The sequence below is a fragment of the Rana temporaria genome, chromosome 1 (assembly GCF_905171775.1).
Source record: "Rana temporaria chromosome 1, aRanTem1.1, whole genome shotgun sequence".
Classification (NCBI taxonomy): domain Eukaryota; kingdom Metazoa; phylum Chordata; class Amphibia; order Anura; family Ranidae; genus Rana; species Rana temporaria.
The window spans coordinates 207,557,892-207,578,360 of NC_053489.1; the positions used below are offsets into that span (position 1 = coordinate 207,557,892).

Below are 20,469 nucleotides of genomic sequence, written 5' to 3' on the forward strand. Positions count from 1 at the left end.
TTCTCCGTCTCCGTCGATGCCGTGATACCCAGAGTGACTTCCGGGTATCGCTGCTCCGACGCTGTGACTGGCCGGAGCAGCGATGACGTTAGTAGCGGTACATGAAAGACAAATATAAATGAACGAGTCTCATTGTTCTACGTTCCTCTAGCTTTCTGGAGTCAAGACAGGGGGGGTAAATTTACTAAATTACTTACCTGAGAACGAAGCCCCCGCAGTGGTCCTCGGACACCTCCTCCGTCGAGCGGCTTACCTGTAGGTCTACGTGGTCTGTAAGACCCGGTTCACACTGGGGCGACTCGTCAGGCGACACAGCCGCCTGACAAGTCGCGTCCCATTGTAGTCAATAGAACCGTTCTAATAGGAGCGACGCAAGTCGCTCCGACTTAGAAAAAGGTTCTTGTATGACTTCAGGGGCGACTCGGGGCGATTTGCATTGACTTCTATACAGAAGTCATTTTGCAAGTCGCCTTAGAAGTCGTCTTCAGGTCGCCTGGCCGAGTCCCCCCCGAAGTCGTGCCGCCGCAGTGTGAACCGGCTCTCAGACCCGGTTCACACTGGGGCGACTCGTCAGGCGACGCAGCCGCCTGACAAGTCGCGTCCCATTCTAGTGAATAGAACGTTCTAATAGTCGCTCCGACTTCGAAAAAGGTTCTTGTACGACTTCGGGGCATAAAGGTTGAATGAAGGATGGATGGCCGCACTCCAAAAACCGTACAGGTTGTCTTTTATTAAATGAACAGCAAAAGCATTACCAGATCACAGCAACAGAAACAGGGGACGACTTCGGGGGCGACCTGCATTGACTTCTATACAGAAGTCATTTTGCAAGTCGCCTTAGAAGTCGTCTTCAGGTCGCCTGGCCGAGTCGCCCCCGAAGTCGTGCCGTCCCAGTGTGAACCGGCTCTAAGGGTTTACAACCACTTTAAAAGCTGATTGGATACTATGCTCAGCTGCACCAGATTTTACACCCTCCAGTTTTAGTAAATTTACCCCCCCTGTCTTGACTCCAGAAAGCTAGAGGAACGTAGAACAATGAGACTCATTCATTTACATTTGTCTTTCATGTACCGAGGACGCATTTATAGTCACAACAATGTTTGCATTTCTATGTGGTTAATACAGTACAGTTCACAGCTACCAACACACAGAAATGTGTACAAAAGTTGCACAGGCGCAAGCTACAAATGTATCTTATTTACACAGAGTGTAATCATTCCCTGGCCACCATGTTCAGAGAAGGTTAGGCCTAAAATTAGGGTTCCTAGATAACAGGATCCTATCAGCTCCCTTCTTCTATACATATATATGTTGTGTGTCATCTTTCTCATAGTCCTTCATATATTATTTCAGTCTTCCCCAGATTTTTTCCTTTGCTATACATCTGCAGTCACCCCCACCACTTTTCCTTCCTGAGTTGCCTAAACAATCGTTCTCTTTCACATGGTTAACTATTAACGAACTCCAACAGACAAGTGTGCGAACACATTTTCTGCGTTCTGACAGGACGCGGCGCTGTGCCTCCAGACTTGGCAGTGGTGGAGTTAATGTTCTCTTTTACGGTAACATTATTACAAGTAAGAATAGACAGATGTCTGCACAAATCTGCATACCACCATCCCCAGCCTCCCCTTTCCTGCTAAGCTGCATTCCCCATTGGAGAAGTTACCTTTAGTTTCATAGGGTAGGTCCTCTGTGTCAGAGTTCGGGGAGACAACAATCTCTCGGCCAGAAGTTCCTGAATTATGATGGCATCCATACCCACAAAGCAACAGCCGCTAGCACAATGTTACCTCGCCAAGCACACACACCCATCCATCCCCTCCCACTACTGACCACATCCATATGTGTGTATGTGTGTGTATGTGTGTGTGCTAAATGGGGAGAATGTGTGACTGCCCTCCCCGGCCACTACCCTGGAATTTCCTGTAGCTTCCCATTGGAAAGAAGATTAAGTTTAAGTGCAAGGGAGGAGGATAATGGGAGAGTGAAGGGAGGAAGGTCCCCGCTATCCCTACATAATCAGACAACAAATCACAGCAGCAAATGATTTACACACAGCACTCTGCACAATGTGTTCTCACTGTCTGCGCCTGAGAAATGCATGTGAAAGTGAACAGACAGACATTTTTAATCCAGACAAGCAAATCATTTTGACACCTCTGTACAGCTATACTGCCATGTTCAGGGAATGGCCATGCTCAATAAAATTCTATAAAATACAATAAAAAAATGTATAGCTGGCCATAGATACGATTTTCTTTCCTGCAACCACGGGTTGCATAAAATAAAAATCGCTTGATTCCCCCCATCAAAACTGACTGTGTCAGTGCGATTTTATACTCTCCCTCCCTCTTCCATCTCTCCCACGGAGCCATCCCTGCTGGGAGAGCATAGTGATTGTTGCTAGCGGCTATAGCCACTGGCAATAATCACATCCACATATATTTGCCTCCAGGTCTTCTCCAGAGCCTCTCCCATCCTCTGGAATTCCCTACCCCAATCTGTCAGATTGTCTCCACTTTTAGGTGATCCCTGAAAACTTTTCTCTTCAGAGAAGACTATCCTCCCTCCACCTAACAACTGTACTTCTATTTTCTTCATCAGCTATTACCTTTTTATATCACTTGACCCTCCCTCCTAGATTGTAAACTCTAATGCCCCGTACACACCATCACTTTATGTGATGAAAAAAAACGACGTTTTTAAAAACGTCACTTTAATTGACCTTTTTTTTAGGGGAAAACGTAATTTTATGTCTTGTAAAAAACGACCAAAAAAAATTTAAGCATGCTTCAATTTTATGTGTCGTTTTTCAAAACGTCATTTTTTACTTCACAGAAATTGACCGTGTGTAGTAAAAAACTTCGTTTAAAACGACGTTTTTTCACCCGCGCATGCCCAGAAGCTACTTATGAAGCAAGCTTCAATGGAAAAAGTGGTGAGAACGTAACTTCGCTTTGCTAGAACATTGTGAGAAAAACGATGGTGTGTAGGCAACTTCGTCTTTGAAAATTGAAGTTTCAAAAACGTCATTTTTTACTTCACAGAAAATGTCGTTTTTTTTCATCACATAAAGTGATGGTGTGTACGGGGCATTAGGCCGCATACACACAGTCGTTCCAAACCGATGAGAATGAACCGAAGTTCAGTTTCATTGGTCCAAACCGACCGTGTGTATGGCCCATCGGTCTGTTGTCCTTCGGTCCAAAATTTTAAAACATGCTTTAAAATCGAACCGATGGACCGCTGCCCCATCGGACCAAACCGATGGTTAGTACAGAAAAGCATCGGTTCAAAACCCGCGCATGCTCAGAATCAAGTCGACGCATGCTTGGAAGCATTGAACTTCGTTTTTTTCAGCACGTCGTGTGTTTTACGTCACCGCGTTCTGACCCGATCGGTTTTTGAACTCATGGTGTGTACGCATATCAGGCCGTCAGGCCACTTCAGCGGTGAACCGATGGAAATGGCCCGTCGGACCATTCTCATCGGTTTGGAACGACCGTGTGTACAAGGCCTGACGAGCAGGGCCCTCTGATTCCGCCTGTATTGAACTGTATTGTACTTGTACTGTCTACCCTAATGTTGTAAAGCGCTGCACAAACTGTCGGCGCTATATAAATCCTGTATAATAATAATAATCCTAAAAATCCAAAATGCTGGTTGTACCGAAGACAATTGAGGGATCGACTTGGGTACAATCAGCCTGCCCATACATGGTTTAAATCTCAGCCGATCTCTGCTGAACTGGCTGAGATTCAAACTATTTATGTCCAGCTTATCCTTTGGAAATTTTCAGCTGGATCCCCACTGCAGATATAGAAACACAGAAAACAAAAAAAAAGAGAAGTTACCAAAGCAATAAATTTTTCTATCATGGTAGATGTGTAGTAGCACTGAACCAAATAGAGTAAAGTTTGATTTTAAGCCCCCATTTACACAACTTTAATGCTGCTGCTACACGTGTTTTCTAGGAGAAAAGTTCCTGCATAAAGATCCATATAGATGCATTTAAAGTGGAGCTCCCCCCAAAAGTTGAAGTTCTGCTTTAATCATTTCAATACAGGGCATTTTCACCCCCTTCCTGTCCAGGGCAATTTTTAGCGCTGTTGCACTTTGAATGACAATTGCGCAGTCATGCAACACTGTACCGCTTCTTATTTTTTGCACTATAAACAAAAGAAGAGTGAGAAGTATGAAAAAAACACACAATATTTTTTACTCTTTGCTATAATAAATAGGCCCAATTTTTTTTCAGTTTATGCCGATTATGTATTCTTCTACATATTTTTGGTAAAAAAAAAAAAACGCAATACGCGTATATTGATTGGTTTGCGCAAAAGTTATAGCGTCTACAAAATAGGGGATAGATTTATGGCATTTTTTTTTTTCATATACTAGTAATGGCGGCGATCAGCGATTTTTATCGTAACTGTCACATTGTAAAAAAAAAAATTAACTAAATGATTTTAAACAAAATAACAAAAATGTATTCCTCTGAGGCCCTCTCCGCGGTCCTTACCCTTTGTGATCCATTGCGTTATAACTACCTGTGCCACGTGCACCAGGTGGGAGTTTATTCTTCCCTACATTTTTTTTTCTATTCATGATATAATGTTACCATTTAGTTACCACTTACCATTTAGTGATCTGTACTGTGTTCATGTATGAAGTTAATTCTACTACTCAGTCTTTGACTCTTATGCAATGTTTGTTATTATCTACTTTCAATAAAAAATATTGAACAAGAAAAATAACAAACATGTTAAGCCCTGTACACACGGGCAAGAATCTCGTCAGGAAAAAAACATTGTTTTCCCGACGAGATTCTTGGCAAGAATCTCTTGCCACCCGAGTGTACAGACTCTCGTTTCAAAAGAACCGCGGTTCTCTTGAAAGGAAAGAACGCGGTGATGTAATCGCGTACGACGAGCATGTGCTTGTCACATTCGATGCCATCGCGCCATCTTGCTGCACCCTACCTATGCCTAGGAAGCTACCGCGAATGCGTCAAAGTCATTTCGAGCATGCGCGGTTTTCTACGACGACCAGGTAAGTATACACACTCTCGGGTTTCTCAGCAAGAAAACTGCAGAGAATCTCACGATGAGAAAATAGAGAACATGGGCCAGATTCAGGTACAATAGCGCCGGTGTAACGTAAGCCGTTTACGTTACACCGCCGCAAGTTTTCAGTTTTAGTGCCCGATCCACAAAGCACTTACCTGGAAACTTGCGGCGGTGTATCGTAAATACGTCCTGCGCAAGGCGGTCCAAATCGAATGGGCGGGTAACATTTAAATTAGGCGCGCTCCCACGCAGGACCTACTGTGCATGCTCCGTTTCGAAATTCCCGCCGTGCTTTGCGCGAGCTGACGTAATTTGTGCGATCGGCGACGTGCGTAGTGTACTTCCGTATTCCCGGACGTGTTACGCAAATGACGTGAAATTTTAAATTTCGACGCGGGAACGACGGCCATACTTTAGACAGCAATACGTTTGCTGTCTAAAGTTAAGGCACCCAAAACGACGACTAACTTTGCGACGGGAAACTAGACTAGTGGCGACGTAGCGAACGCAAAAAACCGTTGTGGATCGCCGTAACTCCTAATTTGCATACCCGACGCTGGTTTACGACGCAAACTCCCCCCAGCGGCGGCCGCGGTACTGCATCCTAAGATCCGTCAGTGTAAAACAATTACAGCTGTCGGATCTTAGGGATATCTATGCGTAACTGATTCTATGAATCAGTCGCATAGATACTCTGAGAGATACGACGGAGTATCTGAGATACTCCGTCGTATCTCCGCTGTGAATCTGGGCCCATGTTCTCTATTTTTCTCCTCTAGATTCTGGGCAGTTTTCTTGTGGAGAAACCTGAAAGCCTCGTACACACGCTTGGTTTACTCAGCAAGAAATCTCTGCCAGCAGTTTTCTTGCTGGTTCTTGCCGAGTAAACCAAGCGTGTGTATGAGGCTTTATACTTACCTGCTGTGTGCAGTAGTTTTGCAGAGCAGCCTCGATCTTCCTCCTTCTCAGGGTCCCGCGCCGGCGCTCCTGGCCCATCCCTCCTGTTGGGTGCATGCTGTGGGGGCACCCAAGCAGACGTGAGCCCGAGCCCCGGCTCTGTGTGTTCATTTGCACACGGAGCTGCGGCTTGACTCCGCCCCTATGTCTCTTGATTGGCTCACTGATTGTGATTGACAGCAGCGGGAGCCAACGGCTCCCGCTGCTGTCAAAAACCAATCAGAAGTGCGAGTCCCCGGAGAGCCAAGGTTTTCGCAGACATCGCTGGATGGAGAGGGGGCTCAGGTAAGTATTAGGGGGCTGGGGGGGAGCTGCACACAGAAAGTTTTTTACCCTCGTGCAAAGAATGCATGAAGGTAAAACCTTGTGCCTTTATAGCCACTTTAAGCACTCCCCCCCCCCCACCACCACATTTGGTATGTAATGGTTTTTGGTAGGGGGGACGGGTACCTAGTTTTGACAGGTACCTGCTCCCACTTCGCTCGGATCGCAGGTCCCAGAAGGCTAACATTCACCAGGCACATCACGACTCGCACATTGTCAGCTGCAAGCTATCACAGCTGGGTGCCCACAGTTGTAATGCCAGAGGAGAGGGAGAGGAGAGGGAGAGAAGTGACGGTTCGGATGAGCACATCGAGGGGGGCATTTCAGCACCAAAAAATTTGCTGAAAAACTCGGCTTATACTCGAGTATATACGGTACATGCGTTTATACACGTAAGCACATGTTCTTAGAGGCAGATTTTTGGATTCTGTGTTACGGATCTGAAAGCAGCTTATGTTTATACACCCGTGTGAATGGCTCCATTGAAAACAATGCAGCTGCATTCAGATCTGTAATCGAAAAGCTTTTGCTTATGCTTTTTTTATGGCCGTGTGAATGGAGCCTTAAGCCTCGTACACACGATCCGATTGTAGGCAGGGGTTGTCTGTTGACAGACTGTTGTCCTAAAATCTTACCGTTAGTACGCTCCTTCTGACAATTGTTGTCCAACTTTCGGCCAACAAATGTTGGATGACATGGTAGTAAATTTTTGGCGAACAACAGGAAGTAAGAAATTCAAACAAAGAAAACAAAATTTAGAAGGGAAATCGAATGAAAAGGTAAGTGAACCAACATTGCACTAGCTTAACCACTTCCATACAGGGCACTTATACACCTTCTCGCCCAGACCAATTTTTAGCTTTCAGTGCTGTTGCACTTTAAATTACAATTGCGCGGTCATGCTACGCTGTACCCAAACTAATTATTTTTTTCATTTTGTACCCACAAATAGAGCTTTCCTTTGGTGGTATTTGATCACCTCTGGGATTTTTATTTTCTGCAAAAAAAATGACCGAAAATTTAGAAAAAAAACACTTTTTTTTGTTTCCGTTATAAAACATTGTAAATAAGTATGTTTTCTCCTTCACTAATGGGCACTGATGGTACTGCACTGACTGGCACTGACAAGGTGGCACTGATAGGCACCGATGAGGTGGCACTGATGTGGTGGCATTGATGATGGGCACCAATATGTGGCACTGATGAGCGGCACGGATGGGCACTGATGGGCGGCACGGATAGGTGGCACAGATGGGCACAGATAGGCGGCACGGATGGGCAGGGATAGGCGGCACGGATGGGCAGGGATAGGCGGCACGGATGGGCAGGGATAGGTGGCACGGATGGGCAGGGATAGGCAGCATGGATGGGCAGGGATAGGCAACACGTATGGGCACTGATAGGTGGCATGGATGGGCACTGATAGGCGGCATGGATGGGCACTGATAGGCGGCATGGATGGGCATAGATGGGCACTAACTAATGTGTTGTACTAATGGATGCCAATCAGTGCCAAACAATGCCTGCCAATCAGTGATGCCCATTGTGGGCACTGATTGGCATCCATTGTGGCACTGATTGGCATCCATTATGTGTCATCCCTGGTGGTCTAGGGTGGTATACCTTTCATTTAAATCCCTGGTGATCTAGTGGAATCCCTGGTGGTCCAGTGGGCATCCCTGGTGGTCCAGTGGGCATCCTCAGGGGGGGCTGTGCTGATAATCGATCAGCACAAACCCCCCCTGTCAGAGGAGCAGCCGATCGGCTCTCCTCTACTCGCGTCTGACAGACGCGAGTGAGGAAAAGCCGATTACCGGCTTTTGCTGTTTACATCGTGATCAGCCATGATTGGACACGGCTGATCACGTGGTAAAGTGTCTCCATGAGAGACACTTTACCATATCAGACTGACACCCTGCAACAACGATCGCCGCAATGCGCGCCCCCGGTCAGTCAGGATTCTACAACCACTCTGCCGCCGTCAATCTGTCATTGGCGGGCGGCAAGTGGTTAAAGGAACCAATTTAGAAAATAAAAGACGAACCTTTACAACCCCTTTAAGTTCAAAACTAGACACTCAGGTTTCCATGTTAAGATGGCCATGCACTGTTAGTTTTTTTTGTTCAGCTAGCAGGCCAAATGAAAAAAGAGGCTCCTCCATCCACACAAAGAAGGAGGAATTCCCCAACCCTCTCCCCCCTGGGGGCCGGTGCTGTCAAAATACACTGATCAGCTGCAGCCATGGATAGAGAAAGGTTTCGACAGAAGTCCATCAAACAATCCACTTCTGTCAAACAGGAATTGCCACTGAAATTCATCGGGTCCCTGCTGAACCAGCCAAACTTCCATCAGTGTATAGCCAGCTTTATTCTATTGTGCCCGTTCACATCTGAGCCATGTGCTGTCACTCAAAGCTCAGATGACCACATGTTTTTGCTCCCAGTAGACTTCTATGGGAGTGCCTGACCCATGTGCATAAAATATAATATGCAAACAAGCTATGTGTCAGTATTTTATATGAGCACCAGAGGGCAGCAGCAGTCTGTGAATTGAACATACACATCACAACTATGCACGTGCGTCGTCATCCACCTGTATTATGAATCATACTTTGTAACACTTTAGCATATGTATAAAAATAGCATGTAAAAAAAAAAAGTATATGTCTGTTATAGAAATGAAAGGCTAAATAAAAATCCAAAACGGAGCAGCAATGTAGAAAACAGACATTTCACTTAAATAACCAATGTATATATATATATATATATATATATATATATATATATAATGTCAAGTGTCATAGGGGACCCACTCAAAGATATAACATGTTACATTTCTAGGAATTAGGCCTCGAGCACTGAGGCATCGGAACCCCCACTTTTAAGGGTGTTTGGCCTTTTTTTTCTGCCTCTAAAAGCCTCTGCATGTTAGCCTATGTGTCCATGCACAAGCATTTAGAGGCAGGGGAAAAAAATTAACGCCCAAACACTTGAGGCGCCTAAAAGCGTTTGAATAAAAATGTGGCTTTAGAAACTTTTTTTTACGCTGTTTTTCTCTTGCCAGGAGAAAGGCATTTAGAAGAACTGGGCAAACGCCCAATGTGCATGGGGCCTAAATGAGATCACTGTAGATTATTTTTGTGTGCCACTACTGCAAATCAGCCTATCCTTCCCATAATCACATCATAGGGCTGTCACAGCATCCACAGGGATTATACACTACAACCTCTGGTTGGCGCTATCATTCATTATACTATACTAATAGCCCTGAATCACACCACTGCACTAGCAGCTAAAACAGGGCTGGTCCTCGGAGAGAGTCCCTGTCTGTGTATGATCTTGGAAGCTGTGAAGATGCTAATGCATCCTTGGCAACCGATCTGCATAATGTGATTTTGCACACTAGGAAAAAAAAGCTTGTTTATTGCTAAAACTGTTAAAGCCTAAAATAAATTAAAGTGACATCCACTACTTAACAGATTTTTCTTAAAATCCTTTTTAAGGCCCCTTTCAGACGTCCGCTCCGTCTGTCCATTCATTACAAGTCCGTTAACGGACTTGTAATGAATCCCTATGGGGACGCGTCCGTTAGCGGATGGAGCATCCGCTGGCGTCCGCGTCAGTCGGGATCCGCTTTTCCGAACGGAAGAAACCCTATTTTTCTTCCGTTCGGCGGAGCGGAACTGATGCAGACGGACAGACGGTCTGTCTGCATCAGGTTCCCCATAGGGGACAGCGGAGCAGAGACAGGGCGGTCCCTGCACTGTGTGCGGGGACCGCCCTATCCGCCGACAGCTGAGCGGGGATCCCCGCTGAGCCGACGGAGACACACGGAAACGGTACGCTCCGTGTGAAAGAGCCCTTACCGTTTTTCTGCCTCCCTGTAACATTCTCTGTGAGCTCCTGAACCTCTAATTTTTCTTCTCAGTTTGGTTTGGAGCGAGCGGCACACATTAGTTGTGGGCACATGCACTGCTCTATGCACACTGCAAATCCCATAGTCCAGTGATAGCGAAACCTTGGCACCCCAGATGTGATGATTTGCCATGATGCTCACCTACACTGCAGAGTGCATGAGCATCATGGGAAATGTAGTTTCAAAACATCTGGGGCGTCAAGGTTCGCCGCCATCACTGCCATAGTCCATCTTGGAAACAAGAAAGAGAGGGTGGTTATGTTCTTACATACAGCGGAGACCAAATGCAGCCACCCTCTAATAGGAAAAAAGGAATTTGGAGGAGACAGAGCAAAATAGATACAAATATAGACATGAATAGAATTCACTTTAAAGTGGTTGTATACCCCCAATTCAGAAGTTGTACCTATAGGTAAGCCTATAATAAGGCTTACCTATAGGTATTGTAAATATATCCTAAATGTGCGCCGTTTAAGTGATATTTACCTTGTAGTGTGCCGATGAGGTCACTAGCAGGTGCCGTAACGGGGCGGCTCCTGCACGCATGCGTGGGAGTGAAGTCACGCACCCTTGGCCAGTTACAGAGCTAATATTCGCGGCCCCGGAAGAAAGAGGGGCGAAGATAGATGCAGTCACCAGCATGGACATCGCAGGCTTCGTTTGCAGGTAAGTGCCACATAATGGGCTAGATTGTGATGCATACTAGCCCTTTATGCTTTTACTTTGCAGGGGGGGGGGAAAGAGGAAGTAAACCCATTAGGGTTTACTTCCTCTTTAAAGAGGATGTAAACCCTCACATATACCCAGCGAAGTGAACAGCCTCAGATGATACACAGGGATAAAACAAATCTCCCTGAATAATTTTTTCATCCATATCTGCTGTCTTTAGCTTTATATACTGTTTAGAAAGTTCAGATTGTGTTAGGAAATGTTCTCTTTCTGTTTAACAGGGAGTGTGATGTCTGGGCATATAGCCAAGATAGCTAAAACAGCTGATTGGAGCAAAGGAGGCACACACCCCCTCTCATCATACCTCTCATCATAGGAAGATGAGGTGTTTTGTAACAGGGCCGGCTGCCTGCTAATCTATGACACAAATTTCAGGCTGCTTTTATCTGATGTGTGGGAGAATTTGTCAGGAGTTATCACGCTGATAACAGAGGAATGGGTCAGGAGAAAACTAAGGGACTTAGCTCTTTGAAGAGAGATAAGAAAACACTGCAGATATATGTGCCCAGCTCAAATTTCATGAATTGGGTTTACATCCACTTAATTTAGGTTTGTTTAAAGCTTTCAGTCATTGCCTCAAATAATTACAGGGTACTATTGGTCCTATCCCATACAACAAAGTTTATATCCTGATGTTGGTTAACAAGTGTCTCTCTACAGTCTAGTAGAAAAGAAAACATTTACAATCCCAAGTCTGGCTGAGTTGGTCTGAACTGAAAGCACACACAGCGCAATCCCCCAGCTGAATATCGGCATTGAAACTGTTTCAGCATCATATCACAAACAAGTTAGGTTCAATTCACAAAACTATCACACCGGGATAAAGATCTTTATTTTAAAAAGGGCAGTTTATTTCAGCGAGCCAATGGCATTTGAAAATGACAGTCACACAGCTGAATATAAAAATCCTTATGCTCCTGTAAGGCTTTGAGAATTTAATTTTCCATCTTCGAACAGGCACTTTCTCTGTCTTACCTTTTTATTTGCTATTTCTTCCTATAAGAATTAGCAAACAAAATCTAGGCAGGGGTGCCCAACATATGGCTAAGTGAGTCTCTGTGTGCGGCCCACCAGGTACTGGGCTGCCACCTGTTGGGCAATTCTGAACTTTGCAGAGCAGCAAGTGAAGTGCTGAAACTCACTCTGCATTTCAGCTCACTACCTCAGAATAAAGACAGCACTGTCAAGTAGAGTGATCTTTTGGGATGTGGTCACTAACACCAATACTAGGAGTTTATTATTGTGGTCACTGACACCAAAGCTGTGGGTTATTATTACAGTCACTGACACCAATACTAGGAGTTTATTATTGTGGTCACTAACACCAAAGCTGGGGGTTATTATTATAGTCACTGACACCAATACTAAGAGTTTATTATTGTGGTCACTGACACCAAAGCTGGGGGTTATTATTACAGTCACTGACACCAAAGCTGTGGGTTATTATTACAGTCACTGACACCAATACTAGGAGTTTATTATTGTGGTCACTAACACCAAAGCTGGGGGTTATTATTACAGTCACTGACACCAATACTAGGAGTTTATTATTGTGGTCACTAACACCAAAGCTGGGGGTTATTATTATAGTCACTGACACCAATACTAAGAGTTTATTATTGTGGTCACTAACACCAAAGCTGGGGGTTATTATTATAGTCACTGACACCAACACTAGGAGTTTATTATTGTGGTCACTGACACCAATACTAGGAGTTTATTATTGTGGTCACTAACACCAAAGCTGGGGGTTATTATTACAGTCACTGACACCAATACTAGGAGTTTATTATTGTGGTCACTGACACCAATACTAGGAGTTTATTATTGTGGTCACTAACACCAAAGCTGGGGGTTATTATTACAGTCACTGACACCAATACTAGGAGTTTATTATTGTGGTCACTAACACCAAAGCTGGGGGTTATTATTACAGTCACTGAAACCAAAGCTGGGGGTTATTATTACAGTCACTGACACCAAAGCTGGGGTTATTATTACAGTCACTGACACCAAAGCTGGGGGTTATTATTACAGTCACTGACACCAAAGCTGGGGGTTATTATTACAGTCACTGACACCAAAGCTGGGGGTTATTATTACAGTCACTGACACCAAAGCTGGGGGTTATTATAACAGTTACTGACAGAGATGATGGGGGTTAATAAAGCAGTCACTGACACCAATACTGGTGATTATTATTGTACTTACTAAAACCAATGCTGTGGGTTATCATTGCAATGAATGACACCAATGCTGGGGGTTATTATTGGGTTCACTGACCCCACAATTATTGCTGCCACTAACACCAAGGCTGGGGGTTATTATTCCATTCACTGATATTAATGACCGGGGATATTAAAGCAGTCACGGACACCAATACTGGAGGGGGTTTTGCAGCCATGAACACCAAAGCTGGGGGTTATTATTGCAGTCACTGACATCAGTTCTGTTTTTTTGTTTTTTTTAAAGCCAATGGCGTGTGAACACACCCAAAAATTCCACCCGGTGCAGAAAAAATGTGCACACACATAGAGTGTTCACAAAAACGTGCAGACGGGTGCAACGTCAAGGGATCCTCCTGTGAAGAGGGACCCAAACCCTGATCCCCCGGGGCGTTAGGCTCCAGACGGGGACTGAGGTACTGTGGTCCGAGCAACCGAAGCCGACACGGACCCAACTTCCTCGGAGGGACTGCCGAAACAGAACCCTCCCAGTACTAGGTGGGGCTCCCCCGAAGGGAGACCCCATGAGAGCAGGTGAACTAAGCCAGAAGGCCATGTCCACCCACTCCCAAGACGTTCAGGGCTGGCCCGAGGACCGGCACCCTAATAGTCACACAGTGAACAAAAACGTGCACAAACAAAAATAAGACAAAAACGTGACAAACATAGGCTTAAAATAAAAGAAAGTGGGGGAAGGGATAGTGAAGAGGAGAGTGAAAGAAGTGATCATTGTGTTCAACAATGACCAGGCCCTCCGGCCAGGAATAAAAAATTCCTCCGGTCCTAGCCAAAAGGCCCGGCCCAGGAGGCAGGTGCTAAAAAAAGTGTGTTTCTGGTGCAGTGACCGTGGTATCTTAAATCAATGTGTCCCTCACACACAGTGATCTTCAGACACCCCTGGACTGCCACTCCAGGGGCACATGCACCATAGGCTTTTCGTTCCATATCCGACCCCCAGACCGGCCAGTGCAGCCCTCCACCCCTGCCAGCTAGAGAGCCCTTCAAGGTTTTCTTAGGGAGGACTGACGCTCAGGTAGCAGCCTCCACTAATACTAGCCCCTCCAGACCCTCTGTCAACCCGGCGGATTTGCATGGTCCTACCCTGTTCCACCACACAGGGCATTACCAGCTCCTCCTACCGGATCGCTGACAGAGATAGCACTTACACCAGCCAGCCAGAAGGCCAGACTAGAACTCGGCAAAAAGACCAAGACCAGGCGCAGCACCCATCCTCACCAGGAGCACCCTTCCAGATGGCTCAGACTCAACCATGGGCCAGCCCCCAGTAACTGTCGGGCAGCACAGCGTAGTCCCTGCTGAAACCATCCTTCCAGGTGCAATGACGTCTTTGGATTGCATTCACCCTCCCCATGTAGGAGGTGCTTCAGCACTCCGCTGACAACTGATAAGAACAGATACCACACTCAATCCTAGCCAAAAGGCCGAGAAGTGACAGGGAAGACACCACGATCAGCACAGCCTAGAGTGCAATGGGCGAGCCTCGCCCTGGGAGAACCACCTTCATGATCATGGTGTCTCCCCTGCCAGGTAAGTAAGTTCTGGGTTTTATTATTGTAGTTACTGAAACCAATGCTGTGAGTTATTATTGCAGTCAATGACACCAATGCTGGGGGTTATCATTGGGTTCACTGACACTAATATTGAGAGTCATTATTGCTGCCACTAACACCAAGGCTGGGGGGGGGGGGGTTACTATTGCAGTCACTGACACCAATAATCAGGGTGATTAAAACGGTCACTGACACCAATGATCAGGGTTACCGGGGGGGGGGGGGGGGGGATATTGTGCCCACTAACACCAAAGCTGGAGGTTATTATTGCAGATTCAGATTGCCTGCCCTGCCGCCTGGACAGAGCAGGAGTCAGACCGGACTGGAGGCTGCCCCATCTTAGCATCCTAAGGCAAAGGTGCAGACAGTGTTTCAAAGCTCAATGTAAAGCCGCCTCTGCCACCCCTCTCAAGTGCCGCCTGGGTACCATAGACCCATGGTAGGGCCGGCCCTGGCACTATTACATAGTTATTAGATGGTTGGAACAGTCTTTGTGTTTCCGCCGGACGGGGGAGATGCATCACCTGGGAATTCTTCACATCTTATACAGTGCCAAGGGGTGATCTTGTTGGGAGACCATCTGGACCTGGAGAAAGGCCTTGGCTGGGCTAAAGCCACACAAGCGCTAACAATCTCTTGTAATGAGGAATCAATAGGAGCTGGTAAGCGAGCCTTTCAGCTGTTGGTGGAGGCTCGGATATTTAAGATCACTACGGTGGTGGATGGTGGCGATTGACATCAGGATTTACTTTCACATCACTTGTGGATTGTTCTAATCATCTAATTTTTACATTTGGATATACATGATTGAATAGCGCAACCTTTATCTATTTTATGTTAACTCACTGTGTATATGTGTCACAGAAGGTTTGCTGCTTACACTTTTCATTCAGAATACTTCTTAGCGCGTTTTTTTCAAGTTTTTTTATACTATTACATAGTTAATAACATTATTATAGGTATGTTATTGGACGACAACTGGAAAACTTCATTAAAACCTGCTAGGCTTTACTTTATATTCACAATGAAAAATTGCCCCTGGCTAAATCACTTGTAAGACCAATCTAAAAAATGGACATAGGATTTCATATGCAAATAGCAAACAACATAATTAAAGTGATGAAAATATACTTAAAGGAGTTCTCCAAGCTAAAACTTTTAACCCCCGCTGTGCCCGGGCTGTAAAACTATACAAAATAAACTTTCACTTACCTGCCTACGATCCCCCGTTGTTCCGATATCGCCGTCCCGTTCTCCGGTCTCGGTCTGTTCCACTTCCTGCGGGTCGGTGACTCACAGTGCGCTCAGCCTATCAGCGGCCGCAGCAATGTCCCGTCGCGGCCGCTGATAGGCTGAGCGCACTGTGAGTCACCGACCCGCAGGAAGTGAAAGAGACCGGGACCGGAGAACAGGACGGCGATATCGGAACAACGGGGGATCGTAGGCAGGTAAGTGAAAGTTTATTTTGTATAGTTTTACAGCCCGGGCACAGCGGGGGTTAAAAGTTTTAGCTTGGAGAACTCCTTTAAAGACATAATTGACTTAAAGGCATAGATCAACTTTACCAAAAAACTGCCTATACAGCAAGGGGTATCTGTAGATAAAAAAAACTGTTCAGCTTTGACCAAAGATGAATAATACCCTTGCTATAGGTGTAGGCCATTTACGTACCTCATGAAGCCTGACTGACAAACTCCCAGAGAAGGTATCCCTAGTCCTGCCTTGTTGCTAGGACTTTGCAAAGACTCTCCCAGCTGTTACTGCTCTATCTCTAATTCATATCCCCTCACATGCGTTTCTCTTCCCTGATGCAGAAGCTCTGAGCTCAGTGTTTGAAAACTTGCTCCTGCGATGGTGGATGTGAACAGTAGCAGCTGGGAGTTTCTTAGCAACCTCCTAGCAGCAAGACAGAATGTGGAGGTGCAACCACTGGGTGTTTTCCAGTCAGGCTTCATGAGGTATGTAAATGGCCTACACCTATAGCAAGGACTTTGGTCAAAGCTGCACAGTGTGTTTTTACCTACAGACACCCCTTACCTGCAGGTGAACTATGCCTTTCACACTGGGGCGTTTTTCAGGTGCGTTGGCATTAAAAAAAATGCCTGTAAAGCACCTGAAAGAAGCCTCATCTGCAATCCCAATGCAAAAGCTCGAGTGCTTTCAGAACCCTTTCACACTGCCAGCGCCCGAAAAACACTGGTAAAGCTCCGCTAAGACCTCCTTAACACTGGGGCATTTAAAAAAGTGCCTCAATTGGAAGGGGCGCTTTCGGAGCGGTGTATTTAACGCTCCTAAAGCGCTGCAAAGAAGCTGCTTGTAGGACATTTTTTGACGCCCTGCCAGCACAGTGCCTCAGTGTGAAAGCACCCAGGCTTTCACATTGGGATTGCAGATGAGGCTTATTTTATGTGCTTTACAGGCACTTTTTTTAACGCTAAGACCCCTTTCACACTGGGCGTTTTTCAGGCGCTTTAGTGTGAAAGCACTCAAGCACCTGAAAAACGCCCCAGTGTGAAAGCGGTCTAAAGCTGAATTTCAGGCATAGATTTTATTGCAGTTTCCTTGGTCCAGCCTGGGGGTGCTTCCACAGTGGTCCCTCAGGTATGGCATATACATATTTACATTAGTCCAAGCTAGCCCAATGTAACTATGGTATTAATTAATACCTTAAATTTTACTTTATTAACAATGATTCATTGGTGGTGGGTACTACATATTACATACTGGTATTTCCCATATTTATCAAGCCTGTAAAAGAGTGATTATAACATATAACCTTCCAAAACAGTCTGCTTTTAAAGGGGAGGATTGGGGCAGCACAGTGGCTAAATGGTCAGCACCTCCACCCATCAGTACCATGGTCGCAAGTTCAAATCCTAACCACAACACTACCTGCCTGGAGTTTGCATGTTCTCCCTGTGCCTGCGTGGGTTTCCTCCGGGTACCTCGGTTTTCTCCTGCACTCCAAAGACATGCTGACAGATCAATAGGCTGCTATCTAAATTGACCCTACTGCATCAATGTGAGTTCGGGACCTTAGATTGTAAGCTCCCTGAGGGCAGGGACTGTTGTATGAATGTACAATGTATATATGTGAAGCACTGCATAAATTAACAGTGCTATGCAAGTGCCTGTAATAAATAAATATGCTGCATACACAAAAACAGACTTCAGATGCAGCCTGGTTTTACTCTGCACCAGAAAGAAGGCATGTAGAAGGAGACTACACTGCATCCGAGGTCTGTCTTTCAGTATACTACTTTAGGTGAAGTAAGTGAACCTATACCCAATTGTTTACAAAGGGAAATCTTCATGATCAGCATTTTGATGAGTATTTACCGATCAAAGGACAAACCCGTGAACCATAGAACAAAGCACTACATAAATTCACTAGTTATGGCTCCTTGCAGTTCAAGTTGCTTAGTAGGCTGAGACCTCAGTTATACATCTTCTGTATCTAGATCCAATGTGATTGATTTAGTCACCATTCTCTGCTACAAGATATAATAGTGGGAAAGCTCTACTGTATTAAAGCCCTATATAGAAGTGATCTGGAATGTTGGCATCCTAGAAAGAAGAACATTCAGAAACAACAGCTGAAAATAGTAAGTGCAGCACGAAAATCAGTGAAGAGACAACTGCAATTGCCTGGAAAAGGGTGAATGGGAGTGTTGTTCTACTAGAGAAGAAAGGACGGGAGCACAGAGTTTAAAAATAGGAAGGTGCTGTTCTACAAGGATTGTGGAAGTGAATAGTGCAGGTCATGCTAGAGGAAGAAAAGACAAAGGTGCGCTACTGAAAAGCCAGATGTATTACACATTAACAGTCCAGAATACAAGAGGAGAAAGATACAAGCAGGACAGGGTGCTAAGTGCCACAAGGAAAGGTCCTACACCAAGTCTACACCAACCCACAAGCAGGGAGCAGGAGGAGACGGATCTTCTTACCATGGCTAGGGACTGAGGGCGGCTCTCATGGGAGCCCAATGTCAAACCACTTCTGAAGCCATCAAACCCTGCTGTCTGGAAGAGATGAAATGAAACATCTTTTCAGGGACTGTGAAAAGTAAAAATGAGCCTTGGAACCCACCTTAAAACCCAGAAAAATAAAAAGGTTATGTTTTGATATGGAACAACAGCAGACATGACTACTGGACTATGTTGCATTCATGTTCTTTAACAATAAATAACAAAATCCTAAAAAAAATCCAGACGATTATTGAGGCCAAAGCTGGATTATAGGCAGAGTTTTCCACAGGATTAAGTAATAAACCCGACATATACTGCACTTACATTAATATGCCATGTGCATAAGAGACTGAACAGTAGATCCCCACCATGTATGTGGGATGAGGAGCACTGCCTGTTATGCATACATCAAGAAGCATGGATCGTCCATGACTTTCTCATGTGTTCAATGGGCGAAAGTTGCGAGACAGTAAATTACAACCTATAACATCTCATAGCTGCAATAGTATTCAAACACTCCATTAAATACAAACCTGTTTTCTGTACCCATAGATGTAGTAATTTGGCTTTCCTAATCATTCTGAAGCACTTTGCTTTTTACGAATTTCAACTTTATATCTGTACCGGAAGATGTTGTTACTCAGGGAGGGGTCAATGCCTCCCTAACCCCAGGCATTGGGGCACACCTTACAGCACTGGGGACAACTGTCAGAGTAGGAGGAACACTGGCAAGGCATCAGTAATGAATCACATTAAATAAAAAAGGGACAGCTTATACAATAGGAATGCTAAGTAAAATAGGGGATATAGCCCATTTATAATACCACAATATTGCATGGTAGGCCTGACAACAGATTACTAAAGTTCCATAAGCTCCAGTTTACAAAAATACAATAGATATTCTTTTAAACAGCAGTGCTTGGTTAGTTTAACAGACAAGAGAGTTTCTAGATGGTGACAAAAGAACAGATCAGCAAGCCAACGTAGGCAGAAGCTAAAGCCTCGTACACACGACAGAGGAACTCGACGGGCGAAACACATCGTTTTCCTCGTCGAGTTCCTTGTTAGGCTGACGAGGAACTCGACAAGGCAAGTTTCTCCATTCCCGTCGAGGAAATAGAGAACTTGCTCTCTTTTTGGCTCGTCGAGTTTCTTGACAGTTTCCTCGACGAAAATGTGCACACGACCGGTTTCCTCGGCAAAAAAATATCTCCCAGCAAGTTTCTTGCTGGTTTTTGCAGAGAAACTCGGTCGTGTGTACGAGGCTTTAGATGTTGGAAGAGCCCAGCCGAGGACATACTTGTTATGCATCTCTGGCCATCCATGCAGTGCTGCAAAGGGGAGCTCTTCTCCTTAATGCTGGCCCTTCTAATCAGGCCTGGGCTGTCACTTTCTGAGCCTTGGCTGTCAGAAGAGAAGGAGAAGGACTGGTGCAACTCTGTATGGTAGATGAGATTAGAGTCTGTCTACTACACAGTACTCTCCTACAGGACACTGCGGGGTTGATTTACTAAAGGGAAATCCACTCTGCACTGCAAGTGCACTTGAAAGTGCAGTCGCTGTAGATTTGAGGGGAAGCTCTAAAATTAGGGGGAGCTCTGCTGATTTTATTATCCAATCATGTGCAAGCAAAAATGCTGTTTTTTGCTTTCCTTGCATGTCCCCCTCAAATCTAGAGTCACTGCACTTGAAAGTGCTTTTGAGTGCA

At 45.3% G+C, this 20,469-nt stretch overlaps 1 protein-coding gene and 1 non-coding gene across 7 annotated transcripts in view; both read right to left on the reverse strand.

Annotated features, from left to right (window-relative positions):
- SEPTIN5 (septin 5) overlaps positions 1-20,469 on the reverse strand; it is a 117,109-nt gene that overhangs the window by 35,046 nt on the left and 61,594 nt on the right. For 2 of the 6 annotated variants that reach the window (XM_040348177.1, XM_040348168.1), the window contains exon 3: positions 18,741-18,815. The exons of 1 other annotated variant lie outside the window; for it this stretch is intronic. In XM_040348177.1, coding sequence (XP_040204111.1) covers positions 18,741-18,815 — 75 coding nt within the window. Of the gene's footprint in view, positions 1-1,669; positions 2,170-18,740; positions 18,816-19,294; positions 19,500-20,469 lie in introns of those variants that run through there. 3 more of the 6 variants (XM_040348207.1, XM_040348184.1, XM_040348191.1) reach the window with 3 other exon arrangements.
- On the reverse strand, positions 14,623-14,778 carry LOC120925645. Its single transcript, XR_005746865.1, has one exon. It is a non-coding gene; the product is annotated as a U1 spliceosomal RNA (small nuclear RNA).